Source organism: Amblyomma mixtum, chromosome 2 (assembly GCF_055824585.1).
Source record: "Amblyomma mixtum isolate Tamu chromosome 2, ASM5582458v1, whole genome shotgun sequence".
Classification (NCBI taxonomy): Eukaryota; Metazoa; Arthropoda; class Arachnida; order Ixodida; family Ixodidae; genus Amblyomma; species Amblyomma mixtum.
This window is the reverse complement of record NC_143013.1, coordinates 61,169,437-61,189,487: the sequence shown is the minus strand read 5'-3', so window position 1 is coordinate 61,189,487 and position 20,051 is coordinate 61,169,437. Positions and strand designations below refer to the sequence as shown.

The 20,051-nt window shown below is 44.6% G+C and overlaps 1 protein-coding gene across 1 annotated transcript in view; it reads left to right on the top strand.

The window, feature by feature from the left end:
- The first annotated feature begins 6,487 nt into the window (after nt 1–6,487).
- Nucleotides 6,488–20,051, top strand: part of LOC149359510 (sodium-coupled monocarboxylate transporter 2-like) — a 61,346-nt gene continuing 47,782 nt past the window's right edge. The window contains exons 1-2 of the mRNA XM_089571718.1: nt 6,488–6,727; nt 16,647–18,154. Of these exons, the coding sequence (XP_089427844.1) occupies nt 17,816–18,154 (339 nt within the window). The 5' untranslated portion in view covers nt 6,488–6,727; nt 16,647–17,815. The remainder of the gene's footprint in view (nt 6,728–16,646; nt 18,155–20,051) is intronic.

The window sequence follows — 20,051 nt, the reverse complement described above, 5'->3', positions numbered from 1 at the left end:
TACAGAATGAACAGTTTATTCACATTTACTGTGATAAAGACGAAAAGAAGCGTCAACATACCGGCTGTCAGTCGCTCGACTTTTTGACTCCACCGGCTCAGCATTTTACACATTATATGTACAGTCACGAAGCTGTGATTTAATTCTGTGCAGCTCGAGATTGCAGAATGGTTTCACAGTTTGCAAGACTTTGTCCAAACTAGAATGTGTACTATGAGCAGTATTTAGAAAAAAAATGGAAAGGTTTCATTTCAGCCAGTGCCCTGTTGTAGCTTTTCAAGTTATGGAGCAAGCGTTCATTTTAAGCGGTCTGAGTGGACACTGAGGCTCACTGTCATTAGCTGGTTCAGCAACGTCGCCGATGGTTCGTACACAAGTTATCCGAAGCGTCCACTGCTCTGCACGTATCTCGATGCGGTGTCGTTCTGTTGATGGCCGAGAACGTGGTTTGGGCTTGGTTAAATATCTTGGGAGCCCTTCGAATATTAGGAACAGCTTCAGGCTCCGGCTTCGAAAACTCAAGTTGCAGCCACACAATGTCTCCATTCACTACGAATTCCTCGTGCCAAACAATGTTCCTAGGACCGCATTTCTTGCAAAAACGTACGGTCGACGGATCGAAAGGGAAGCCACCAACTTCTCTGCGAGGAATGGCGCGTGTCCACTTTTCTTGCAGTTTGGCAACTGGTGGGACACAAAAAAGCGTCTTTTTTTGTCGCTGCTTCTGTAGCTGGAGCGGCAGCCCGTCATACAACAACGTGAATGCATCATTCAGAGACAGCGATAGCTTGTTCGCAAAAGCGCACGTATTTATTTATTTATTTATTTATTTATTTATTTATTTATTTATTTATTTATTTATTTATTTATTTATTTATTTGTTTATTTATTTATTTATTTATTTATTTATTTATTTATTTATTTATTTATTTATTTATTTATTTATTTATTTGTTTATTTATTTATTTATTCAACGTACCTACAGCGCCCATGAGGCATTATTGTAGGGGGGTTATTACTATATACAATAACAAATGCAAAGAAGATATTGGAAAACATGTCAGCAAGGATAACACAACGTATTAAAAGAAGACTAAATGAGTTTACAACTGGTATGAGTGATGGCACAGTGCTGGTAAACACACGAGACCTGGGAAAAACTAAAAAAAAAATACATCAGACTATCGCTTCAACAGCACTTACGAAATCAGGTGCACAAACCACATCATTCGGAAGCTTATTCCAGCCCAGGATTGTGTTAGGGAAAAACGAATACTTAAATACATTAATGCGGCATTGATAACTATTAATCTTTTTCGTGTTATCGAGTCTCTCCGAAATGTAATATGGCTGCTTTAGATAAGTGTTTTTATTAATACCGGTACAATCATTGTAAATACTGTGCAAGAACTTCAGCCTGAAGATTTTTCTTCGGGTTGCTAAAGTCTTCCAACCAATACTGTCGCGAAGTTCGGAGCTCTTTACATGAAAATTAAAATTTCCAGTCACAAACCTTGCAGCGCGTTTCTGTACCCTTTCTAACTTGTCAATGAGTGTACCCGTGAAAGGGTCCCATGCTACACATGCATATTCTAATACTGGCCTGACATTTGTCAAATATAATGTTTCTTTTAGTACCTGGGGAGAGCTTTTGAAATTTCGTTGGAAAAAATACAAAAGACGAGAAGCTTTGGCAGTTATCATGTCAACATGAGCTGTCCAGTCGAGGGATGCTGTGAGTATAACACCAAGATATTTAACCTTATCAGTAGTTTGGATAGTGTCATGGTTTAAAAGGTACGATCCAAGAATTTTCTTTTTTTGTTTGTAAATTGCACATGGAAACACTTAGATACATTCAATTCCATGCCCCACTTCAAGCACCACTCGCAAACTCTGTCAAGGTCAGCCTGTAATACACAAAGATCATCAAGGCACGTGACAGGGGAATACAAAACGCAATCGTCAGCATACAGTCTGACAGTGGATCTGAGGCCGACAGGTATGTCATTGATGAATATGAGGAACAGTAATGGTCCGAGCACCGAACCCTGTGGCACTCCAGATAAAACATCGACAGGCGAGGATGATGCACCATTGATTACCACCTGCTGCTGGCGTGCCCTTAAATAATCTTGTAGCCAACCGAACAGATAGTCAGGGAGACCAAGGCATGACATTTTTTTTAAAAGAAGATGGTGCGGCACAACGTCAAAAGCCTTCTTAAAATCTAGAAAAATAGCATCTATCTGAAAACAGTCGTTCATTCCGGATGCAATGTCATGAATGAACTCAGTTAGCTGCGTTGCACATGACAGCCCTGATCGAAAGCCATGCTGTGCTGATGTGAAAAAACTGTTGTCTTGAAGGTGTTTTACAAGTCCAGAATAGATTATGTGCTCCAGGGTTTTGCAACAAACAGATGTTAAAGATATGGGGCGGTAATTGGAAACCTGGCTACGATCACCCTTTTTGTGAACTGGTGTAACATTGGCTATTTTCCAGTCTATAGGTAGTTTCGCGGTCTGTAGTGACTTGTTGAATAAAGTAACCAAAAAGGGACTGATATGTTCTGCACAGTGTTTTAGAATATAGTTAGGAATGCCGTCAGGACCTGGTGCGGAATGCGCATTTAGGTTTTGTAGCAATGATTTGACACCTTGATCGGTTACAACCATATCTGGCATTGCATTAAGCTGTTCCTGCTGTTCCGTAATTGCGTCTGAGCACCAAGCTGAGAAGACTGAGTGAAAATATGCATTGAAACACTCTGCTCGGGCTATGTCGTCTTTCAACATATTGTCGCCATCCCTAATGACCAGAATACCAACAACATCCTTTTTGTTGCATTTGATAAAGCGCCACACTTCTTTTGGGTTCGTTCTTAGTTTGTCTGCCAATGAGGATAGGTACAAGCTCTTTGCTGCCTTTAATTCGCTCTTAAGGTTTGCAGTCAGGATTCTGAGTCGCGCGTACACAGATGGGTTTTTTGTTTTACAATACCTTTTATAAACCTGAGCTTTCTTTCTAATTGATGCGCGCATTCTTTTATTGATCCATGGTTTATCCGCTCGTTTATTAGGTGACATCAGCCTTCCGGGAATAAACTGATCAACGAGAGACAACATCTTATTCTTGAATGTTGTCCACAGTTCGTCTACATCACAGGAAATGGAACTATCTATGAAAACCATCAAAAATGAATCAAGTTCCCTAATTATGGCGTCATAGTTACCTTTTTCATACATATAAACTTTTCTGCGACATTGCTTCAGAACTTCTACTCGTTTGCATACGACTGTGGCCGTTACCACTTCATGATCGCTAATTCCAGGTGTGGCGACTACGTTTTGTACTAGATCACTTCGATTAGAAAACAGAAAATCTAAGGTATTGGCACCATTCGATCCAACACGCGTAGGAAAGTCCACAAATTGACTTAGCCCGTAAACATTTACAATTTCATACAGTGCGCAATGATGTGCAGAACGATTCCCTTCAGGATAATGGTTGTTCCATGTGATGTCTGGCAAGTTAAAGTCGCCCCCTAACAGGATAGGTTCAGAAGCTAGAATGGACAGCGAACGGGAGAGGCCAAGTAAAGGGTCTTTGCTAGTGGAAGTAGGCGGCCTGTAAAACGAGCCCAAGGTAAGACTGTTTCCGGCCGAAAGGATTAATTTGCACCAAACAGATTCTGAACGGTCATCACCACAGTCCAGAGGCACACTCTGTATTCGGTTATGCACGAGAACAAAGACGCCCCCGCCATGTGCATTACGGTCCTTGCGATAAGCTGTGTACTCGGACGGGAAAACTTCAGCGTTTGAAATATCTGAATCGAGCCAAGACTCCGTGCCAATGACAACATCAGGCTGCGAAATGTGAACTAGGTCAGAGAATTCCACAGTCTTATTTTTTATACTTCTGCAGTTAACAATAATGACGGACAGTTGATCATAAGAAACAGAGCAATGCCTTGGAGCAACACAGTTTGGTTGCTATTGCGCAAGTTCCCGAATTGACCCAGTAGTGTCATCATACACATAGGTTTTTCCCTGCATTGTTAATCTGTCGAGTTTAAGACTGTATTTGAAGTCGTGCTCCTTTGCATAGGCAATTAGCTTACTCCTCGCTTGGCGGATAGCTTTAGAATAATCTTCACTTACAGAAAAACCAGTGTCCTTAAATTTCGAAGCGGCAGACAAAAGGCGCTGCTTGTCCTTGAAGTGACTAAATTTTACTATGATCGGCCTTTTCTTTTCGCTGGATTCTTTACCAATTCTATGGGCTCTTTCTATTGCAGCGGGGGTAATGGTTATGCCCAGGTATTTTTCGCAGATACCGAGAACTTTCGTCTCCGATTCATCCCGCGTTTCTTTAGCAGTGTCAGGGATACCGTAAAAAAGTAAATTGTACCTGCGCGAACGGTTCTCCAGTTCTTCTTGGTTTACTAGAACATTACGCATTGCAACTGCTAATTCATTTCTCTGCAACTCGAATTCTTTCGTCTCAACTGTTGATATCGGAGGCGAGGATTCTTTGAGACCATCAACTTTCGAGGTGAGTTGCTGGATTTTATCCTCCATCACATCCTGTTGTGTTTTCATGGACTGAAGTTCCTTAATAATACTTTCGTTTTGTTCAAGTATTTTTGTTAGGCAGCCCAATGCTTCAACAAACTCCTGAGCCAACGTTTCAGATCGAGGACCGGGGTTTTCTTCCACATCACCGGATAGCAGTAGGCGCGCCCTCATACAATCCAAAATATCAAGTGATTGACATGCTTCAACAACAAGCGCAATGCACTCAAGCACAACCCTCAAAAATAGTCCCCTGGGCTCCGGTACCGACTTCGTGAGGCCATGAGTTGGCTTATAGGAGTAAAACACACCAACCTGTAGAAACAGAAGACGTAAGCGTACTGTCCGCATGTCGGCACCGGAACCCAAGAAGACTGTGTGCGGCCGATGCTTAAGAAGGCTGCTGTTCGACGAAGTACAGTGATAACTGTCGGTGGCTCCGCCTAGCGCCCAGGGCATCCACGTAGCATCCAGATATGGCCTCTTGGTAGTGATGTCTGTAGTTTTGCACTGCTCTTTGTCGACGCTGATGATTTGGAAATCCAGATACGAAGGCGAGGTAAGATGAAACTGCACAGGCTCCTCCAGATATGCCACTTGTCCTGTTGTGCTAGCTATGCCGCTTGCATCCCACAGCCTGGAAAAACTGTAGAAACAGAAGACGTAAGCGTACTGTCCGCATGTCGGCACCGGAACCCCTATTCAAATATATCGCATTCATTCAAATATATCGTATTCAAATATATCGAACGTATATATATCGAACGTAAATATATCGAACGTAATATATCGAACGTATTCAAATATATCCGTAATGAGCCTGAAAAAATGCCAGAAAAATAAAAGGGTGCAACGGAAAACGTCGCTTTCTATGCACTCCGGCGACCTCCTGCTTCGCCGCTCGCCATAGCGTGCTTCTCGATTGACACCAGCGCCGCCGTGCGGCCGCTTTGAGCAGCGCACCAAGCTCTCTCATAGAGTTAGGGAGAAGTTGCATGCTAACAAAGCGTCGCTGGAGGACTCTGGTGTAACGTTAAGGGACAAGAGGCGAGCAGAGTTTGTCAGGAAACAAACATGACTTGAAGATATCCTATTCGAAAGCAAGATGAATAAAAGTGCATGGCCAGGGCATGTGATCCGAAGGCAGTATAACCGATCGTCCCTTAAGGTAACGATGTGGATTTCAAAAAATGGCGAGTGTAACTAGGGGGTGACATTAGGAGGACTGTCGGAACTGAAATAACCGTAGCTGGCACTGGACAACATTAAATGGAGGGATAGGGCAGAACCGTTTATCTTTCAGTGGCCGTAGTCAGGCTGATTATGACGATGATGATGAATTTCTCGATATTAAGAGCACACTGCACACGCGCAGGGCATTATTTTAGTCTTCCCATATAACAGCGTGCGCCAACTTCAAACATAAAGTCAAGCGAGGATTCTCTCGATGGCACGAAGTACATTTGCCTATGTAAGGAGAAACTTTCCTCAACAGCACCGCAAAGATAATACATGCACCGTAAGCACTGTCGCTTTCTAGCTATACCTGAACCGCCGATTGTCCTCGACGGACACGTGAGCTAAGTACACTTGGCAGGCGACAGGCAGTGAACAAGATTTCGTTTGCGTCTTTCTGCGAATCGCCGTCTGCCGACTCGCATCTTCATCGCATCCGCGTTTTGTCCTGGCTTGCACAGTGCATAGTGACCGCCTAGTCTGGCCGCTATCAACTGTTTATATGGTCCCCGGACGAGGCGCGAATGACCCTGCGATTCGCGCCTCCTTGGCGTGCTCCCTTCACAGTCCAGCCAAGTGATAACTAATCGTCACAAGCGAGCACGTCACAAGCAACACCTGTGCCTCGCGCGTCCCTCACTGACCGCGCACACCGACTCCGGCTAAACCCTCCCCCTCCTCCCCTCCCCCTTTGACGAACAGAGGCTCCTTGTCGGCCGAGAGGATGTGGCCAATTCGGTGCGCGCATGGAGCCCAGGCGTCAGTCCTGCCGGCGACCTTCGTTCGTCTGGGTCGTCCAGACACCACGGAATCGCCGAACCGAAGGAAGACCCGCTAATCGTGCGACCCACTGGAAGACAACCCCGGAAAGCAAGCGAAGGATCGCCACCGGCCCCGTCGCAACATCCAAGGTCTGCGCGTTGCTTTCATTTCAATTTTTTTTTCTGTATTTCCTATATCAAAAGAAAACACCAGAGCGTTCGCCGTCTTTAAAGACACATTTCCCTCCGCTCGACAACTCATTCATCGGTTAAGTTTGCAAAGTCCTCCACCACCCATTATAAATTTAATGTATTATATCGAATAACCGAAAGTCAAGAATTCATCCAGACAAGAAAAATTGGGCCAATTTTTTTCTTTGAGAAATGCTGTTTGGCCAAAGTGGCGCACATTATAAACACAAAAAACAGGGCCTGATGTCCCATTAATTCCGACTGAACTTCTGGTGCTCATTCTCAAGCAGAGATTGCATCTCAGCTATTGATATTTATAAATTGTTGAAGAATGCGGGATGGCAGCAACAATCTGATTTGTTTTGTGAATACTGTGAAGACACTATTTAATTAGTCACCCTAATAGGAAAATATGAAAATGCTTTTTTTTTTTTAGCCCCGCCGCGGTGGCACAGTGGTTACGGCGCTCGGCTGTTGGCCCGGAAGACGCGGGTTCGATCCCGGCCGCGGCGGCCGAATTTCGATGGAGGGGAAATTCTAGAGGCCCGTGTACTGTGCGATGTCAGTGCACGTTAAAAATCCGCAGGTGGTCGAAATTTCCGGAGCCCTCCACTACGGCGTCCCTCATAGCCTGAGTCGCTTTGGGATTCAATAAACCAATAACTATTAGAACCAACAAACCAAACCGAACCAAAATGTTTTAAGAAGCGAAATTAGTAGACCCGCCATCTATGAGTATTATTAAACTTATTTAATAATTATTCATTCTCAGTTAACATGGATTCCTTGTTTGCAGTGCAGTCTTACAACTCTGGATCGAGGGAAGAACATCGCTCAACCAGAGGTTGCAGAGCTTATAAAAACGCGATTGTGCTAGAAATCGCGTCGGATTACCTTTTTGTCAAATTGCTCACCGCATTTATCCAACCTCAGGTGAAGCCCGCGATGACATTTGAGGCCTTCTAACCACGTTTGTCTCAAACATTTTGAAAACATCGAATTCGATCCCGCCGCTTGCATGCGACGCTTCGCTCACTCATAATGGCGCTGAGGTCTGTCAAGAACACCCTATTATAATTATAACAAGTCGGCTTCACCCAAAACGCAGCTCACTGAACGTGCAATAGAAAGGATAACTTTGTGGAAGAATTTGAAGGCATAAAGTAAGACAACTATTTGACAAAGCCGAAAAGAGCTGTAATAAAGCTTGTTCATGATATTTTGGATAAACCGGAACGTGAGGGAATCATCATGATTTCAAAGCATAACGAAAACTTGAAGCCAAAACAGACATCCACACATGCACATGTAGGCTTATTTCTCGTTTTACAACTTCCCGCATTAAACTCTGTGCAGGTTTCCTATCATATTGTTTGCGTATATTTTAATGCAACGCCACCACTGAAACTTTTTGGATTCAATAGGACAAAATGGTAAACGCAATAGCGCAAAGTGAAATTAAGTTAGATAATGCTAAATTTTATAAACTCAGCTATTCTTATGACAGTGCACTGGAACGAATTTCGGATATAATTTCATGTTGCAGAGCAAGAGAAAAGGTCTTTAATTTTACAGAAGGTCCTGAGTTAAGAATCCATGATTGCTTTAGAGAGGGAGAAACTTTAATGAATACAGGAGAGGTCTGTCTGATTCTTAGCCTAGCATGCTTTCCCTGGTGAGGGTGAAAAAGGAGAAGATAAGAAGAGGTTGAAAAAGAGAGAAAAAGGAAAAAAAGAAAGGGCGAAAGGTGACATCGAGCATACTCAACACTCACGCACTCAGAAACACGCATGATTAACAAAGGGTGTCCATCCGTGATTGCTTCCATCCGTGATAGCTGTAGCATCCACAACGTAGCTTTATTCCATGCTCGGACGAGGATATGGTAGAGTAGGCAAGTTCGAACACGAGATTAGGTGGTATTACCCTTAGGTTAAAGGCAGTCAGTGAGCTGAATAAAAATTTTACACTATTTGGTCATGCTGCAGAGCTTTCATTTATTTACAAGACAGAGCAATAAAGAAAATCCTTGTGGCGCCTCGCCTCTTGAAGTCGTTTAACGATCCACATCGCGTGTAAGTAGATCGCATATCGCCGACATGTCGGCGAAAGAATGCCGGCCAGACCAGGGACCCATGCTGTTGGCTAAGTCGATGGCACCATGTCGAACCAAAAAGACTGCATGTGCCACAAGAAACTCGCCTATTGGTGCGTTTACACGGACTTTACAGGTTACGTCACTAATCATGCTCAGAGCTCAAAAAATGCACAAAGCTTCATTAAAGATTTTTTTTTTTGCATTACGGTAAACGAAGAGGAATGGCTTGAACAGTGAACATGTCTAAAAGAATGTGCAATATACACTCTGGAATATAAAATAGCTTTGTACTGCGCTCATAAAATCAGATACCCTTTCTTTTGGCTATACGCCTGTAAAGACAGGCGTCATTGAAAGCCTCCTAGCGGCGTGCGCTGGAAACATAGCCGGGTCGCTCTCCCCGGCCTATCCATCGCCGCGCATGTGATTTCTCGATTGCGTGAGTACTCGCTGAGTATTGAAGCGCTGACAGTGTCCGAAAAGGAATTGATCTATTCGATAACGGGAGCCCGTGCGTCGTCAGAGTTCTGCGGGCCAGTCTAGTCGGCGTGCGCCCGATATGCTTGGCGCTGACAAGTTTCACAAAGCCCGGCTATGACATGGACCTTGTAATGAGTACATCGCCTTTTTTATTGTTGTAAATTAGTGCCTTCGTTCATGTTTCGCGTTTGGAAAAAAATTCGATACGTGCAATTTGTTTTCCTGGCGTGCGCATGACGCCTGCCTCGCGGGCCCGATTGAGCCGACGATGATAAAAGCGTGCAGGATTGTAAAAAGGATAACACACTCTATGCAGATGAACACGTTTTTTTCCGCTGTCAGTCACGAATTAGACAAGGTAGTGGTGCGCTGGTCAACTGAACAGGAGCACCCTCTATTGCCGTCAGCATGATGGACGTTTGAAGTGGCGTTCATTACGTTCGATCGTTTCCCCGCGGACTGCCCCTTCTCGTATTATGTACTAAATGTCCGTAGTCACAACTTATTGTAAAGTGCATTTTTCATCAGGATTGCAGCATAAGCCAAAACTTTTAAATGGCAACTCAAGTAAGTTCGACGGACTGCTGAAATGTTTTGCAAAGCATCGTACTGACCCCTCAGTTCTATCGGTGGGGACACAAGCCCGCACAGGCGCTTCGAACAAAGTGCACACGAAGGGCACTTAGTAAACAACGTATTTCAATCAATCAGCGCTCGCGCAAGCGCTGAAACAGACCACTGCACACTTTGCTTTGGTGCGATGCCTCAGGGCGCTCAGAAGGTGTTACAAGTTAAAGTTGGCCCTAATATTTAAGAAGCACTTTATTCTACTGAGCTGTCATTGTAGTCATTTTATCATCATTATCATTAGCCTGACTACGCCCACTGCAGAACAAAGGCCTCTCCCATGACTCCCCAGTTAACCCTGTCCTTCACCAGTTGCGGCCGCCGTATCACCGCAAACTTAATATCATTCGCCCCCCTAACTTTCTGCCGCCCCCTGCTACGTTTGCCTTCTCCTGGAATCCACTCAGTTACCCTTAAGGATCAGCGGTTATTTTGCCTTCGCATTACATGCCCTGCCCAAGCCCATTTCTTCCTCTTGATTTCAACTAGGATGTCATTAACCCGCGTTTGTTCCCTCACCCACTCCGCCCTCTTCCGATCTCTTAACGTTACACCTATCATTTTTTCTTTCCATAGCTCGCTGCGTTGTCCTTAACTTAAGTGAAACCCTTTTCTTTAGACTCCACGTTTCTGCCCCATAGGTGAGTACCGGTAGGATACAGCTGTTGTATACTTTTCTCTTCAGGGATATTGGTAAGCTACCATTCATGATCTGAGAGAACCTGCCATATGCACTCCACCGCATTCTTATTCTAGTTATTTCCCTCCTTTTTCTTTTATGCCTGCACGCAAAACGCGTGCGCCGTGTTAGCTCCAATTCAAACTAGTGCACCAAAATTACCGTAGGTTTTCCCTCAAGAAAAAACTATATAACTGCAGTATCTTACTGGTGCTCACCTAACGGGCAGAAACGTGAGGGCTAACGAAAAGGTTTCAACTTAAGTTAAGGACAATACAGTGCGCTATGGAATGGAAAATAATAGGTGTAATGTTAAGAGACAGGAAAAGAGTAGAGTAGGTCAGGGAACAAACGCTGGTTAATTACACCCTAGGCATTCTCTTTAAACCTAGTTAAATCAGTTAAGTCTTCACATTTCAATTGTTATTGAGCGTTTTGGGGGAAATATTACAGAAATATTGTTACTGAAATTATCATGGTGTAGAGCATTTTTGTAGGCAATTCATTTCGTTTTCAGATCACCAACAATTGCGTCGAATATAATTTCATAATTTTTTAGCCGTCTGGATGACAAAGTGCCTAAGGCCTCCCGCTGCTACGCACTAGTACTCATATTCTACATCCAGGCGCCAAGAGTTTTATGTATTGCGTAAAAAAACATTAAATCCAAATCCAAAAAATGCCGTTCTAGCGAGTGATCGACGCAGCTAAGGCTCAAGGCTGTCAAAATTTTAGTCACCTTCTTTTCGACGTGCTATACAGCGTACAGTCTTTTTCAAAAGTACCCAGGCTGCACGTTTTTCTTCTCAGTCGTATATTAAAGCTATTATGCCAGCCCTCAAGCTCTAAATCTCTAGATGGTAAGAAGAACCCCCTGTTCTCACCTTCAAAGAACTTTTTGATCTTTAGGGAAGCCGTGAGGGCTCTGTTATACGAATGAGAAGCAAACCATGGAGCCTGGTTACTTTTGGCAAAGACTGTACGTGTTTCCTGTAGGTCTGGCTTATCCATTGACGACCTATCTTGCTAAAACAACAGTCAACGTGGTAATGCAGCTAAAAGTGCCAAAACGCTGGCGACAAAAAAAAAGGTTCTTGTGGTTTGTGGTTCAAATTCAGCCGAGCAATATTGCAAAAGTCATGTCGGTAACGTTAGTTTTCGCCGCATGAAATATCTTGTGCGAGCATAACATGGTTGTCCAGACGCGCAGCCGATGAGAGAGGGGACGTTGCATACACCAAGCTTGACCGCGAGTTTGGCTTGCGTTAGTATAGGATCTAAATGCGATATTTCTGCCAGGCCATTGACCGAAGGAGGAAGAGAGGTGTCACAACTGCCCTGAGCACGCAATGCTGGCGACGCTAACTGCCACGAGCAGAGCAATTCATGCCTCATGCGGACAGTACACGAGGAGCCCGAAGGTCAAAGCACAGGCCGTTACATGAGACATGATTGAGGGCTAGTTTCTGCTTATTTCATGGACAGTCGTTGTGACGTCACGAGTCTGCGGCAACTGCGGCGCTGCGTCAATCAAGGCTGTCGTGGGACGCGATCACCGCAAACGCATCGGTTCGAGCAACACCTATTGCGAAAGGGTGGCGACAGAGCGTCTGCGCAACAATCACGCTATACGGCGCAGTTCAGGTCAAGGGCAAACACTGCTTCAAAGAATGAGATGCTCTCTCTCTCTCTGTTCGTGTGCGTGCGCGTGTGTATGCGTGTGCGTGCATGCGTGCGTGCGTGTGCGTGTGTGTTGGTTTGGTTGGTTTATGGGGTTTAACGTCCCAAAGCGATTAAGGCTATGAGAGACGCCGTAGTGGAGGGCTCCGGAAATTTCGACCACCTGGGGTTCTTTAACGTGCACTGGCATCGCACAGTACACGGGCCTCTAGAATTTCTCCTCCAAAGAAATTCAACCGCCGCGGCCGGGATCCAACCCGCGTCTTTCTGGTCAGCAGCCGAGCACCATAACCACTGAGCCACCGCGGCGGCGTGTGTGTGTGTGTGCGTGCGTGTGTGTGTGTGTGTGTGTGTGTGTGTGTGTGTGTGCGTGCGTGCGTGCGTGCGTGCGTGCGTGCGTGCGGGCGGGCGGGCGGGCGGGCGGGCGGGCGTGCGCGCGAGCGCGTGCAATGGTGTTTTTACGGCAGCGAAAACACATTAATTGCTAAAAAGTTTGGGCTAGAAGTTAAAATATCTTTTTGCTGTCGCTCATCAATTCAAACTCGTAACTTAAGCGATGAAATCGAGCAGTCTGGGACTCAGTGGTCGCCGCCTTGAATTGGCTGGTGGTGTGTTCTAGCCCTAGATATCTGCCAAAGAATGCTCAGCTGTTCATTGAAGACAGCTTGTGAAAACAGCGCGTAGTGGCGATACGTCTTCCATTTTTATTTTTATCTAAACCTTTTTTTTTTGTTATCATAGTGCGGTAATCAGTCGATGCACCAACTTCAAGGTGTCCTTAATGCTCCTTTAATGACAAATGTCTGGCATTCTGCTCTGATCATCCACCACTTCTAAAGCAACATTGATTCTGTTTAGCATAGGGAATACTTACTGCAAGAAGTCACTGTTGAAGTTGCGTTTGGTGGAGACCACGAGTATATAAGAGAACGAAAAGCGCCTTCTAGACAGACTGCTTCAAGAACTTGTCCGCTAAAGTTCTGGTGTTTTATATACTATATTCTTCTATACTTGTATGTGGGCTGTGGTAAAATATGAGACAGAACGCATCATCTGGTTTCGAGAGATGCTTCGAATTGTTTTATTTTACGAGGCTTGCTATGTGACAGAAAATACACGCAACACGCTATGAGAAGCGAGGCACTCCTGTATTCTTTGAGAACGCTTTCTGCCCGAATTCTACTGGATAGGTGTTCCGGAATACATAGAATTTTGTTTTTATCCGTTCACTATGACGCTAGCAGCATCCTGCTAATGATATCTGTTTCCTTTCGTGATTCCTAGTAATCATGGCTGCTTATAATGGTTTCCTCATGGACCATACTAGTAAATGCTCGGTGGTTTTAGATTGCCAACTGGCCGTGGTATTCTTCGCCACGACGACGCCGACGATGCTTTTCCTTCCCAACCAGCTCCAGCCGTCCCGCCCATAGTTAAAATTTTATTAACGAGTTTATCGCCGTGTCACCGGAGCTGAGTAAGTTTCGCGTGTGGTGAATGGTCGCCTCCTTACTTTTGAACCTCCTTGGAACTATCGCTCTTGGAACTTTCATTTGCCACCAATGAGGTGAGCAACACATGCACTCTCATTCTAATATACAGGGTTTTTCATCTAAGACTTGAAACAGTTTTTAAAAATTGGGTTTTTGAGTTAGAAGAACGCTTTTTTTCGGCATAGCATTATCAGCGGAGTAGTTATTAGAATACATCTATGACCTACTAACCAGAAGGCTGGTTAATTATTATTGAAAAGTTAGCTCTTCAACTATTACTGTTAGGCTCCTCAACTATGGAGAAGCTTACAGCCCACCTTAAGTAATATCCATATCAGTTTTTATGATTTCGAAAAACCTATTACCTTCGGCTCTCTGGTTCAACTAAATTTGGATGTCTCAATGAGTGCTCTGGCGAGGTTGCTTTGCCTGGAAGCTTCTCGAAAGCGCTTGTATTTTGGCGCGATGTAGTCATAATTTGTTGGGCCACAGCATCGATGGTAACCGTGCTTTCGAAATTCTAACTTAGGGTGGGCTACACGCTTCTCAATAGTTAAGGAGTCTAAAAGTAATAGTTAAAGAGCTGACTTTTCAATTAGTTAACCAGCCTGCAAGTCAGTGTTTCTTACCTGTATTCTAACGTACTACACCAATGATAATGCTATGGCGACAAAAATTCTTCTAACTCAAAAAGCGTTTTTTGAAAAATGGTGTTGTTATAGTATTGTAAGGGGGCGAGCTTGGAAGCGCATGCCGAAACGGGTCACCGACGTGCCCTGAGGAGGGCGCGGGAAGGGGCGCCCGTAAACCGACTGTACACGTTGCTGGCGGGAGTCACACTGGCTCCTCTCCTTGGAAAGCGGGAAGCCTTTATTTCCCTTTCCTTTTTTCCCCGTGCAGCTGGGTGCCGCTCAGAGGGCGCCTGCGGTGTCCTTAGCGTCCGCTGAATTGGGGAATCGTCACAGGTGTAAAGTCTTAGGTTAAACACCCTGTATAACTGGAATGGCGGATAGCTCAGCGTGCGACAACCGCGGATGTGAGGAAATCATCGTCCGCATCTTTTGCTTCTGTTCTCGTTTCGATTTCCCATGTTTTGACCATCTGTCTGCACAGTCGCGTCAAATTCAACGCGAACAAGAGAATGAAAATGAAAACAGCAGAACGAGAAGGTTTTAACTGGAGGAGAATGAATACTACTGAAGTTGAATTTCACTTCGATGGCATGAAGACCATTGTACGAAGATTTTAATGAACCCACGGTACCTTTCTTTTGCACAACCTAATACTTTTGAGTTCTTGTGTTTATGTTTATAAGAACTAAACTCACTCTAACGGGAACTTTCTCGAGGACTAAATACCGTTTTTTGGCTCAGAAAGTCACATGAATTGTTGTGAAGCCTGTGACGTCAGGAGGCTTCAGCAACCTAATACGCTCTCTGCGTATCGTTATGTACGTGTTTTATCTGCGTGCGTCACTCTGCTCGCTCTGTCTCATTCTCTCACTCCTATATTTCATTCCTTTTATGTTCGCTTGCCACGTGCAGGCCTTTCAGTCTCTTATACTCGTATATCTAACTAGCTTCTCTACATTTCAAAGGTGACATTTTTTTCTCTCTATTATCTTGATCTTGCTTGCCAAGTGAGTGGACGTAAAGAATGCAACTGATTACCAAGGCATCGACTATGCAATTGCGTTGAGAAGTTTTCGTAGGCTAGTTGGTTCTTAAGCGTGATGAAGCAAACAGCGTGATCTGAGACACAGAAAATAGGACGAAGAAACAAACGAACAGGGCGCATTGTGTCTTATTGTGGTGTCCGAAATCGCGCTCTTCGCATGAGATTGTGTAGGGGAGGGCGGGGCAAAACACGATATTTTGTTAGGACACGTTAAAATTTAAATGAGCTGTCAAATTAACTTGATAATTATGTGATTTGTCTCGCCACATGTTCACTATGAGTGAGTTAAAGATTCGCCACTTCAAGTCTATGTAAGCAGAGAAAAAAAAATGCGAAGTGATCCTCGGTGAACGAAAAAGCGGTCGAAAAATGCTAAATTCTGCTCACGCCCGATGATTCAGAGCTGTGCATCTCAGTCATCGTACCATCCCAGATTAACGCAAGTGCTTAGTTATTAAAATTGGTTACTGGTCTCAGCTTAAGCAAAGGTTCAGCAGAAGGTTTGAGCAGCATGCGATATGTGGGGCAAAGGTGACGTTGTGTTGTTTTGTAGGGACTAAAATGAATGTAATTGTTTTATTGCATGCTCTAAAGCTGTACCCTTGTTTTCCCGTTTCTAGGGAAGTGTGAAAATAGAAATTTAAAAAAATGAACGCTGACCAGTACCGAGAAAGTATGATGAAAGCTCTGCAGAGATGCAAAGAATGCTGATATGATCCAGCGTTTCGGAGGTCGCAAAGGCGCCCACCACAGAACAACAAAGAAAATGACAGAATATGAAAAGCAGAGACTCTATAAAAAGGGTTCGATCCTCAGCGCCGCGCACAGGCCGGCGGGTGAAACCCGACAGCAGATTATTTTTTCTGCTTCTCTCTAAAAAGCAAACTTTTGAGCAATACTATCTGAAAAAAAGCGTCCTAGCATGCTCCCTACTTTATTTCTGTCTCTCTTTGTTATGCAGTTCCTTGCCTAGGATTCTTCTAGGTTTCTGGCTACCCGTGCACGGGGGAGACTTCTCGTTTCACGGATAAGAAGCGTTTAAAGCAATAATGTTTCGATATCCACGAACAGAAGTCACTTTGAAAAACACTGATTTTCTGCAGTACTTTCACTAAATACGTTTTTGTGTGTTTGTGTTTTCAGCCGACCAGGTCATCAGGAGTGGTTCGCCATTAATGCACAAGATCCGAAGGCTTAAGAACTTTTGAAGTGCTTCTTGAAGGCTTCCCGGCGAAAAAGGTCTTGCAGTTAAAATGGTCTTCTGCCGTTAAAAAAAGGAAGTTTACGTTCTGTCCGGTGGTTATACACAATAGTGGCCTGGTGGGAATGGTAGATCACCTTTTTTTGCTCTACTGCACTGAAGTAACTGTGATCCTTTCGGCACTTCAATTTAATCTAAAGCTTCGGATACATGAGTCTTGACAGAAGAGTGGTAATGGTCACATTTACAAAACAGTGAGAGCTCATTAAGCGGTAATAGTCCACAGGCATAAGCACACCCCAACAAGAGAAGACTCAAAGAACGGCCCTGACGGGGCGACACGAACTGACCAAACACAAGGAACCGCAGTACTGAAGCGGATAAGAAGAGGGACTGACAGTCCATCCTGTTCAGCGACGCCCAAAAGATAAGGAAAGATTCCGGGGATACGTCAAAACACCTGAATGGTCTGAGGCTGGAGCACGCCTAGAAAATATACGAGCGACCAAACTAGTTGGAACCGGCTAGTCTAAACAAACTAGCTTAGTGGTGCTTTAGAAAGGCGCAGTACAGAAGGTCGTAGACACAGAAGACGACCGGACAAACCAAACAGACTAACAGATATAAAAGGTAAACAGTGGTAGTGGAAGGTAATCAAAGGACAGGGACGGACGTTTATAGTACGGCATCAGGGCTGTGATAAAAAGTGCACTGCGACAACAGGTCAAGGTGCGCCGAAATTGTTGAAGAGCTCCAGCAGTGGCCAGCAACAGCGGTGAGCTGAAAGGCAGGCTTCTGTTCTGAAGAAGCTGTTGGATATATGCGTGCCAAGTTAAACCAAGAAAACAAACGCACACAGGGGTTCTTTCTGGCACGCTCATAACTGTAATAATAAAGGTTCGAGTTCAGGGCACCGGCGTTTTCTTTCACGCACCCACTGAGGGCGCTGCAATCTGACCAGACCAGAAGACAGGAAGAGGATTGTGTTTGCAGAGTGTCAGAGGTGGAAGAAAAGGCTACTAGCTCCGTTTGAGTAGTGCCGGAGGCACCTGGACAGAGTGAAACAGACAGTGCGCGCTCATAAATAAACACTCCAAGTGCAAGCAGCAAGATGTCGGCCGCTCAGTTCGCGGTGCTGGACTATGTGGTGCTCGTTGGATTTCTCGTGCTCTCAGCTGGCATCGGCGTGTTCTTCGCGTGGCGCGACCGCCGGAACAAGTCTAACAAACAGTTCCTGACGGCCAACAAGGAGCTGGGCTGGGTTCCCGTGTCCATGTCGATGATGGCCAGCTTCCTGTCATCCATCGCTATTCTGGGACTGCCCTCGGAAGTGTTTGTGCGTGGCGCGACTATCTGGACGGGTGCCATATCATCCAGCATGGCCGTACTCGTTGCCGCCTTTGTCTTCTTGCCCATGTACTACAAGATGGACATCACAAGCATCAACGAGGTGAGTTTGATTGCGTTTGTTTCTCGAAATTACCAAGATGGGAAAGTGGCGCTGCGGTAGTTCAGAAAGTACGGAAAGGGAAAGGTGTGCCGGGAAGTGGACACCCAGTACCGTATTTTCTGGTGTATAAGACACGGCTTTTTTCCAAAAATCTTGCTGGTGCGTCCTATACAAGGGTGCGTCTTATACGCGAATTTTTCGTTTTTTTTTTTTGCGAGTTCAGAAATTACTCAGGTTTATGTTCAAGCTTTTTTCGCCAAAAAAATATCACTACCAATGACGCGGTTGTAACACGGTAAATACTTCAATACGGAGACCGCCTTGCACAACTTCTTTCGGTGAACTTTATCATGAAACGGCGGGGATGACTTCTGGATTCATAAACAGCGGTCATTTCGGAGGCTCTAATCAAAAGTAATGTGAAGGGCCAAAAGATGGCGAAAATCGCGCTTCTCGGCATTGTCATGACGAGCCAAGACAATGTGGCGTTTTTTTATTTACCCTTTGCAACTTTGTTTACTCCGTGTTATGTACGTAGTGCGAAGAGAATGTTTCAGCCGCGTTGCCTCCAGAAATGGGCGAACTTTATGATAGCGCATCCGAAGATTAAGACTTCGAAGGTTTTAAGTAAAAATAAAATGTTGTGATAAACATAAGGAGAGTTCTTTTGCTGTTTTTTATTTTTTTGCTAAAGCGTGGGCAGGTATGGCATGAGTTTTGCCTTTTTCGATCACTTAGCGTTGCTTAAGAACTTCTCACAGGTACGGTGCATTTCGCGATGGGCGCACAAGCATGTTTAATTAAGTCTTACTAGCCTAACTGTGTAAATTTGGGTGCGTCTTATACAAGGGTGCGTCTTATATACCAACTTTTTCAATGACAGCCTACATATATGGTGGGTGCGTCTTATACAAGGGCGCGTCTCATACACCGGAAAATACGGTATTTGACTTGGCTAGTGTTGGGCACAAGAGTTGGGTTTGGTTTTGACAGCACTTTTCAAAAGGCGACCCCTCATGAAATGCGTTTGCAATTTTCATATGTGCATAATACCAAACAATCACTTAGGTTAATTTTATTTTGGACTGGTTAACGCATTAATAAAATAGCTTTTGAAATTAAGTATAATTCACGGTTTCAGCCAAACACTAGGAAAGCCGAACACGAAGTGTTCACTTCCAAACACTCCCGCGGTGGGTGATATGGTGCCTTTTTTACCAGATATCGAAAAACATTATACCGTTAAGTGCTCTTGGTTGCTTTATTCTTTCGTGTCTGCGTGTCATACGGTCGTGTATGTATATCTGCTGCGGTCGTAGTCAAAAAACTGCTTCAAACCAGCAAACGAGGGAATAAGAAAGAAAAAGAAAACAAAAATACAACAAGAATTTAGCCTCATATGTTTGCATGACAGGCCTCAGTCAGAAAACAATCCATGAATGACAACCTGTGAACACTGGCATGATACATTCACGTCAACGCACCACTTTAGTATATGATGTGTCTACGAAAAGCCAAGCTTTTTGCTCCAATTTTCTAAAAGTTTTCATCAGCGGGCTCTGAATATCGATGAGAAAACCAATGTTTGCGATTACAAGACAGGTCTTTTCATTGCAAAGCACAAATTTCAGCTCTCAACGCTCGGAGCAAAGGCAAGTAACAATTTCAGACCTGACAGATCCGGCCGTCATACGTCATACCTGATCCAAAAACCAAACACAACACCCCGAAAATTTCGGAAGAAACTTGTGCACAACCAGGAGTAACCAGAAGGCCAGCAGAGTCTTACAGAGCGAGGCCATATTAATCGACAACGCCTGCTGCCCATTTCCTCCTAGTTGTCGATTCATTCCGCCTCGTTGTCACTAGTCCTCTGGTTAGCTGAAGCAGCGGGGCG